This window comes from Amaranthus tricolor, chromosome 9, assembly GCF_026212465.1.
Source record: "Amaranthus tricolor cultivar Red isolate AtriRed21 chromosome 9, ASM2621246v1, whole genome shotgun sequence".
Lineage (NCBI taxonomy): Eukaryota > Viridiplantae > Streptophyta > Magnoliopsida > Caryophyllales > Amaranthaceae > Amaranthus > Amaranthus tricolor.
In genome coordinates, this window is record NC_080055.1 from 14,706,391 (window position 1) to 14,716,183 (window position 9,793).

Consider the following 9,793-nt stretch of genomic DNA (forward strand, 5'->3'; position numbering starts at 1 on the left):
TTTATCCAATTTTCCTAATATTTATACTCAACTATAATTCACGAACTTATAATCTAAACTAATATTTAAATCTAAGAGAAATAAAATATATAAAAATAAAATCAAGAATTTAAGAACAATTGGAATAAAATTCGGAACGGAATTAGAAATAATAAACCAAACGATGATTGAATTAGTTAAAATATTTAAGATTAAGAAAAAAGGTTTGTTACAACTCTTCCCTTAACATAGTTACGTCTCGAAACCTAAACCTAAAAGAACAACTGGGGATAACTTTCTCTCATATCAGCTTTGCTTTCCCAAGTTGTTTCTTTGACATGATGGTTCGACCATAGCACTTTAACTGGAGGTATTATTTTATTCCTCAACTCTTTCATTTGACGATCCAAAATTCTAATTGGTCTTTCTTCATAAGTTAGGTTTTCATCATTTTGGAGGGGTTCGTGAACTAACACATGTGATGGGTCATGGATATACTTTCTAAACTGAGAAACATGTAATACATTATGAACTCTAGCTAAACTCCAGGGTAAAGCTAGATCATATGCCACTTCTCCTACTCTTTTCAAAATTTTAAAAGGTACGATAAATTTAGGGCTTAATTTCCCTTTTATCCCAAAGCGTTGGACTCCTTTTGTTGGTGAAATCTTTAGAAATGCTTTATCACCTTCGTCAAATTGCAAAGCTCTGCGACGGTTGTCGGGATAATGTTGGATCTCTGTCAAACACAATTGTTCTCGGTACTTAAACACAATTTTGATTCGAATGCTTCTTACAACTTTTCCCAAAATCGTGACAAAAATGTTAGATCTCTGTCAGACACAATTGTCCTCGGTACTCTATGTAATCTTAATTTCTCGAACATAAGCGTCATCCAATTGTTTTACTGACCATGTTCCCTTCATTGGCAGGAATCTTGCAACTTTGGTCAATCTATCCACTATTACCCAAATTGAGTCATTTCCTCGTTGTGTTCTTGTTAATTCAACTACAAAATCCATGGATATGGAATCCCATTTCCATTCTGGACTTTCTAGTGGTTGAAGTAGTCCAAAACTTTTCTGCCTTTCAAATTTCACCTTTTAGCAAATCAAACACCGAGACACAAATTCAGCAACATCTTTTCTCATACCTTCCATCAAAATAGTTTTCTTAATTCTTCAATCATTTTATCTCTACTAGGGTGTAAGTGAAACATTCCTTGGTGTCCTTCTTTCAAAATTTCCTTCTTTCAGCTCTGTATTGTCTAGTATACAAAATCTCCCGTTCATTCTTAGTTCATCTTTCTCACCCACTTCGAATGCTTCTGTCTCTTTTCTTTGAACTCGAATGATTAACTCGATTATTTCGGGATCTTCTTGTTGTGCTTCTATAATTCTTTCAAACAAAGTCGGTTGTATAGTCATTGCTCCCAAATACTCAACAACTTGATAGCGATTAACAATTTCGAGATCTGATTTCTGGATTTCTCGGTATAGTTCCCAAGGTACTGTCATTATAGAATTTACGGATATCCTCCGCCTTCTACTCAATGCATCTGCCACTTTGTTTGCTTTTCAGGATGATAATTTATGTCAACTTCAAAGTCTTTAATGATCCAGCCACCGCCTTTGTCGCATATTTAGCTTCTTCTGATTGAAGACATATTTCAAATTTTTATGATCGGTGATTATCTTGTATAGTACTCCATAGAGATAATGTTTCCATAAATTTAGGGAAAAAATTACGGCTGCTAGTTCAATGTCGTGTACTGGATAATTCAATTCGTGTGGCCTTAATTGCCTTAACGCATAAGCTACTACTTTGCCTTCTTACATTAGCACACATCCCAAACCTTCCTTTGATACATCACAATATACCTCAAATGCTTTCCCACAGTCGGGCATGGTTAACACAAGTGCAGTCGTAAGTCTCCTCTTAAGCTCATCTAGTGACTTACTATGCTTCTCACCCCATTGAAATCAAACTCCCTTTTTAAGTAAGTCAAACAACGATCATGCAATTTTAGAAAAAAATTTCACAAACTTCCTCTAATAGCCTGCTAAGCTTAAGAAACTTCTTACTTCAGGAACACTCTTTGGATTCGGCCACTCCATCACTCCTCTAATCTTTTCAGGGTCAATAGAAATTCCATCCTTCGAAACAACGCGCCCTAAGAAAGATATCTTTTCTAACCAAAATTCACATTTACTAAACTTCCCATAAAGTTTCTCATTTCTTAATTTCTCCAAAACTATCCTTAAGTGCTTCTCATGTTGCTCTTCATTCTTTGAATACACCAATATATCAGCAATAAACACGACTACAAATTTATCCAGGTAAGTGTTGAAGTATCTTTGTATAAGATCCATGAATGCTGCTGGAGTATTCGTTAGACCAAATGGCATTACTAGAAACTCATAGTGCTCGTATCTGGTTCTGAATGCAATCTTAGAAATATCTTCTTCAGCAATTCTAATTGATGATAACCAGGCCTCAAATCTATCCTTGGAAAAGACCTTTGCTCCTCCAAACTGATCAAAAAGGTCCTCTATCCTTGGCAAAGGATAACGATTCTTGATGGTAATCTTATTGATCTCCCTATAATTATTGCATAGCCTGATACTCCCATCTTTCTTTTTGACAAAGAACCGGAGCTCCCCATGGTGAAACACTAAGTCGAATGAAACCTTTTTCTAGCAATTCATCTAGATGCTTCTTTAGCTCAGCCAATTCAGCTGGAGCAAAACGGTAAGGAGTTTTAGAAATAGGGGTGGTATCAGAAATAAGGTCAATATGGAAGTCTACTTCTCGTTTTGGAGGTATATCGGGTAATTCTTCAGGAAACACATCAAAATATTCTTGAACTATCGGGGTTTCTTGCAAACTAGGTTTAGGTTTCACTTCCTCAATAATAACAAAACATAAGAACCCTTCATCTCCTTGTCTTATCATTTGTAATGCTTGAATTGCAGAAATTGTCTCTATTTGAGATTTTGAATTTTTCCGAATACACTTCAATCTCTTAGAAGTTTCTATTCTAAAAGCCTTTTCCTTACACAAAATCTCTGCTTTATATCTCTCCAACCAATCTATGCCCAAAATGATATGAAAAGTTCCCCAATCAAATTCAATTAAGTCCATTGGTCAACAATTCCCACAAATCTCCAATGGAAAATCATAAAAGATACGATCACATAGGAAAGAGGTACCATCAGGTAAATAAATACACAATTGGGGTTTTTCAAGTTTCAAAGAAATAGAGGAAATGTGGAGAAAAGCACTAGAAATGAAATACCTATCCGCTCCATAATCAAACAAAACATTTGCTGTTAAATTACCAACAAAAAATTTTCCAGAATTACTTTTCCTTCAATTTCAAACTCCTGGTGTAAGCCATCATAATGATCCCCAATTGCATGCAGGCCTACTGATGCTCTAGTCTGATTCCTCTAATTACCAAATGCTCTGCTACCTACAACTTCCGATGTTGTTTTCCTCTAATTGAACGTTTCCCTACAGTTATTAGCCAAATGTCCCTCCTTGTGACACTTGCAACTTACAATCTTCCCATTACAGTTTTGGCCTCGATTGTCTTCTCCACATAACCTACATTTCCACTGTGTCGGCCCTGCTACAGTCTGAAACGATTTCTTCCCCTCATTCTTGGCCTTCTTGTATCCACTGCCACCAATAGTTTCATTCTTTCTTTTACTAAACCCGTCTTCTTTTTCTAAAATACGCTCATACTCCAAGGCTTGATTGTACAAATCATCAAAATCTTGGTATCTAGAAGTGCCTTTTTGGATCCTGAGGTTTAGACCCTCAAAAAATCTAATTGCCTTGCCACTGTCAATTAGCCTCCGGTTACAAAAGGAAATTAACCCTTGATTGTAAAATTCGTTGGAATTCAACATATGAAATGCTTTGTGTTGCTATTAATTATAAGGAAGTGTTTGCTGTTTTAAGTGGTCGAGAAAAACTATACAACAACCCACAACTCCTGAAGATTGGGAAAAAGTTGGGAAAATATGTGAGTTATTGGAAGTGTTTGCTAAACTTACCCTTGATTTCTCTGCCTCAAAAACTCCTACGGCTAATATTTACTTTTCTACAATTTGCAAACTTAAAATTACTCTATCTATTTGGCTTTCATCTCCATATGATTATGTTGTGAAGATGGCGGAAGTAATGTTAGAGAAATATAAGAAATATTGGGATAGTATGAATGGTTTGATGGGAGTTGCAACTATACTTGATCCTAGGTATAAAATGGCTCTTATTCGATTTTATTTTGCAAAGGTATTTGATAAATATGAGTATGATAGAGAGGTTAGTAGAATTAGCAATCTATTAAGGAGATTAGTTGATGAATATGAGTCTAGGAGTGAGAATAATCAAAGTAAGAGGCAACTACCTTCCAATTTAGCAAGTGGTGGGAGTTCCTGTGATGATGTTGATATGGAAGAGTTTGCACAATTTCTAGAGCGAGACAAAAATCAAACTTATGAAAAATCTGATTTGGACAAATATTTGGAAAATGCTAACATACCACTTGAAGATAATTTTGATATTTTAAATTAGTGGAAAACAAATGGAAGCACATATCCCGTTCTTCAACAAGTAGCACGGGATATTTTGAGTATTCCTATTTCTACAGTTCCATCCGAATCAGCTTTTAGCACAAGTGGTAGAGTTCTTGATCCTTATCGTAGTCGACTACTACCTCAAGCCGTTGAAGCTTTAATGTGTTCTCAAAATTGGATTTGGGCTGCCCTCAAAAGTAAGCATTAATCCTTTCAATATTGTGTAATTTTTATGCATTGATAAATTTTGGTTATAAAAACATTTGTGTTTGCAGATTGTGGAGAATTCAAGGACAAGGATTTTGCTAAAATTGTTGAAGAGTTGGAAGAAGAATGCGAGATGAAATTTGATAGTGATGAAATTATTCTGGATTGATTTACTTTAGATGATTTTGAGTTGATGTTGAAACTTGAAATACTTTTGTTTTAGACATATATATTTTTTTGAAACTTTGATTATGTGTTCGTTTGGGACTTCGGATATATGTTTGTTTGAATAGAGACTTTGGATATGTGTTTTTCTTTGAGACTTTGGAGTTTGGATATCTATTATTGGTTTTAAGGCCCAAATAATTGAAAATAAATATGTGACACATATGGGTATTAAGCGGGGATTTGACGGGTGGTGGGGCGGGTAAAATGGGTATTAGACGGGGATGGATACCCAGATGGGGATGGGGATGGGGATGGTATTAGGTACAAACCCATCGGGGTGGGGACGGGGAAAAAAATTATACCCGCCGCGGGGATGGGGATGGGGATGGGGATTGATTTACCAGATGGGGATGGGGATGGTAACGCCAATACCCGCCCCGCCCCGCCCCGTTTGCATCCCTAAGCTACAAGCATTAGACAATTGTACACAATTGTTACGGTCGTACTCTGCTCTTCCCCCAATGCAAAACAAAAGAAGCTCTTATACCTGTCATGTCAAGCTATGATCCCCCTGCTGCTCCACATATAGTCAGATGTGTCATAGCAGGAACATCATAGAGAGTCATGAGCAAACAAAAGCAAACACATACACGTCAGTAATTAATAAACTTATAACAAATAGAGTCATTGAACAGAACTATAGACAACGATCCAGTATGGCAATAACGAGTCTACTCATCTATCTAAGCACCTCTATTTACTCCTAATTTCTCCTTAAAACTACTAATCTCTCGAAGTATATTCAAGGGTAGTGGATTCTTTCTCTATTCATGGCATAGTGACACGGCCAAGGGCGTTATCGGCCTCCCGGCGCCCATGGCAAAGTATGAGCTCATGCCCCCTCAAGCTGACCCTCTCGGGTCCTACCTTCGGGAAAAACTAACACACTGGGGTACTAAACCAGTGAAGAGGCCACCATATTGGGGTTTGCAAGGCCCTCATGGTAACACCTCAGTCAAGGGGCGTTATCGGCCTCCCGGCGCCCAATTACCCAAGCATGCTCATACCCCCCTTACGGTGGTCCCGTCGAACCTCACCGAGGGGACTATTAAATCAACCGGACATAATCCAGTTGAGTCACGCCAACTAATCATACATCAAGGCTCAATAAGTAGGAAATCACTTCGATACCACACACAACCATGGTGCGTTCTCAACTATTTTAGAAATCTGTTCTCATAGTCTCCTAATGTTTTCATTCTACTTGCCTGTATCACTATTATGACTATATGCTAGCATAGTTCACTTTCTGGCGTTCTATAATTCTAATGCAATGCATATAATCATGAAATATGGATAATACTTTGAGGCAATGAATATGATAATTAATCACTACGTGTACGTACCTGCGAGCGTCGCTGCACGACCACAAGTTACAAAAAAAATCAACCAACTAAAGGTCTACTTTCCTCTTATAAACTGGGAACCTATACAAGTTAGGAATAGAACTTATAAGTTCTCTTAACTACTTTGTCATACCAGCTAGAAACCAAGGTAACCACTATCATCCATTCACGACAAGTTTTCAATTACTTCTAGCACGTACGCATCTCATTCACACCAAGCAGAATCGTTAATTCAACAATAACACAAGTTTTTCCATCGACAAAGAATAAAAGGATTATGTCAACTGTTTGATTATACCAACTAACTTTGAGTTATAACGGTCCACATCATCTTAATATAAAACGACGATTCACACTTAATGTTGATGTAGTGCTAATATGACGACAAGGACGAATCTTACAGTTATCACATCGCAATATCATTCATTATATTCTCCAAGGCTAGAAAGAACTAAAATCAAGACATCATACAAGTAACTTTAATAATTCTTAACAGTTGACACTATGTTCATGGCTCATTATAATTATGTATTTATGATTTCAATAACAACCTAATGAGGTATTAGTAACTCTCACAATTAAATTACTAACAATTAGCAACTACTACTCCAATTTAACAACCAAAACCATTTCTATAGTCAACTATAATCAAAATCATTACTAATTGCCACAACAATAATCAACCAAGTCTTAAAACTACTTATAAGATTATTGAATAAATCATCACACCACCAAAGTCGCATACAAACACACACACTACTAGTAATCACATCTCTAATTAAAACCCTAATCATTTCATGTTCAAGGATAATTCTTTTAACTATTACCCATACTAGAATTCAACGAGACTAATACACAATCAACACACAACACATGAATATGGTTGATTCTAATTAGAAATAGTAAATTAATCAATTTGAAAAATGAGAGATGGCTTAGAATGGGTGAAACTAGAAAATGGGTAAAGAGGTTGGTGGTTCTTATGGTGGTGGCGTGACTCAAGGTGTTGGTGGTGGAGGAAGGCTGCGCGGAGCCGGTAGGGAAGCAAACCTGCACCCGTCTGCTGCTGTGATGCGCACTACAGCAGCCTGCTGCTGGGGCTATTTGTAGAAGTGAGGAGGAGGGCTGGGTGCTGCTTGTGGTGGTTGTGGGAGGCTACCCGCTGCTACTCCTGGGGTGGTTACTGTTCAGTAGCGAGGGAGAGGGGAGAGAAGGAGAAGAAGGAGGGAAGGAGGAGAAGAGAGGAATGATGGCTACATGAGCATTTAGGGTTTTCACGGGTTTTATACTCATTATTGCTATAATAATAATAATAATAATAATAATAATAATAATAATAATAATAATAATAATAATAATAATAATAATAATAATAGTAATAATAATAATAATAATAATAATAATAATAATTATTATTATTATTATTATTATTATTATTATTATTATTATAATTATTATTATTATTATTATTATTATTATTATTATTATTATTATTATTATTTTACTTATTTATTTATTTATTTATTTTTATCTCGATGTATTTTCTTGCGAGACCCAACAAAGAGACTCACCTTCGTGGGCTCAGACATTTTAATAAAATAGTCATTTTGATTCGAACCTTTTTATTTGAGAAATTGTAACTATATTTTTAATATATATATATATATATATATATATATATATATATATATATATATATATATATATATATATATATATATATATATATATAAGTTCACATTTAAATCCGTATATGAAAGAAATTTATTAAAACTAATTCGGAAATAATTAAATATAATTGTAAAATATTTAAAAACTATTAAAATATTAAATAATTACATCCTTAAAATCTCGGGGTGTTACAGACTACCCCCTTAAAAAGAGTTTCGTCCCCGAAACTAGTGCAACCAAAGTACTAATCGTGGAAATTTATATTTCTAATAACTCAAGAAGGTGTCTTAATGATTTTAAGCCTAAGGAATTAATTCAAAGATCGTGACCTTATTGACACTATTATACTCACTCTGTCCAAATATTCATACGTATTTCGTTTCGAGCATTCATAATCATTTAAATTAACTCAACACCCAATTGAAACATGTAAATGTTACACAATTAACTTAACATAATCAATCAAAAGCATGTAAAAATCATACGATTGAATCGACAAGATCAATCAAAAGCATGCAAATTTGTAATAGGTTGGTATCATAGGCGGAATTCTATCACATTCTACCCCCCTTAAGGACTTAGTTATGACCCCGTAACTTACTAACCTCAGGAAAAAGGTGTGGATATTTCTCACGCATGGAATCCTCAGTTTCCCACGTTGTCTCCTGTTTGCGCTGGTTAGCCCATAGAACTTTCACCATCTTTATATCTTTTTTCCTCGTACTACGCACCTTAGAATCTAAGATCTTGATAGGTTTCTCTTCATAAGATAAATTCTCATCAAGGTCTAAGGGCTCAGGGTCTAGCACATGAGATTTATCGGAAACATATCTCTTCAATTGCGAAATGTGAAACACATCATGGACCTTACCCAACTCATTAGGTAATGCTAGTCTGTAAGCGACCTTTCCTACCTTCTCTGTGACCTCATAAGCTCCAATAAACTTTGGGCTCAACTTCCCCCTCTTGCCAAACCTCATGACTCCCTTCATCAGTGAAACTCTCAATAACACATAATCCCCTACGGCAAACTCATCAGGTCTCCTCCTAAGATCTGCGTAGGACTTTTATCGATCCTGGGCCGCTTTAAGTCTTTCTCAAATCATTTTTACTTGATCAGTCATCTCCTCTAACATAGCCGGTCCTAGAGTGACAGATTCACTGAAATCGTCCCAACATACGGGGTTACGACAACGACGACCGTACAAAGCTTCAAAAGGTGCCATCTGAATGCTTGCCTGGTAACTATTATTGTATGAAAATTCCAGCATGTCTAGGCACACATCCCAAGATCCTTGCCTATCCAAAGCTACCGCTCGCAACATATCTTCAAGTGTCCTATTCGTGCATTCAGTTTGCTCATCAGTAGCCGGGTGAAAAGATGTGCTCCTAAGAAGTTCTGTACCCAAAGCTTTCTGAAATGCTTCCCAAAATTTCGACACGTATCTAGTATCACGATCAGACACTATAGATCTAGGGACACTGTGGTATCGTACCACATTCTTAAGGTAAGCTCGAGCCAACTGATCCATATCCCACTGATTATTCATTGGAATGAACTTAGCACTCTTGGTGAGTCTATCCACGATCACCCATAACGTATCATTTCCTGTCCTAGTCCTCGTTAAACCCAAAACAAAATCCATGGATATGTCATCCCATTTCCATACAGGAATATCCAAAGGTTGGAGTAACCCTGCAGGCCTCTTATGCTCGCTCTTTACCTTCTGGCAGGTCAAACACCTGGAAACAAACTTAGCAATATCTCTTTTCATC

The 9,793-nt window shown here is 36.2% G+C and overlaps 1 protein-coding gene across 1 annotated transcript; it reads right to left on the reverse strand.

The window, feature by feature from the left end:
* Nucleotides 1-6,232: 6,232 nt before the first annotated feature.
* LOC130823278 (uncharacterized) lies at nucleotides 6,233-8,997 on the reverse strand. The gene is made up of 3 exons (XM_057687902.1): nucleotides 8,623-8,997; nucleotides 6,347-6,358; nucleotides 6,233-6,265 (listed from the first exon to the last, which is right to left on the reverse strand). Exons 1-3 carry the CDS (start codon nucleotides 8,995-8,997, stop codon nucleotides 6,233-6,235), a joined length of 420 nt encoding a protein of 139 aa, XP_057543885.1.
* Between the last annotated feature and the right edge of the window lie 796 nt (nucleotides 8,998-9,793).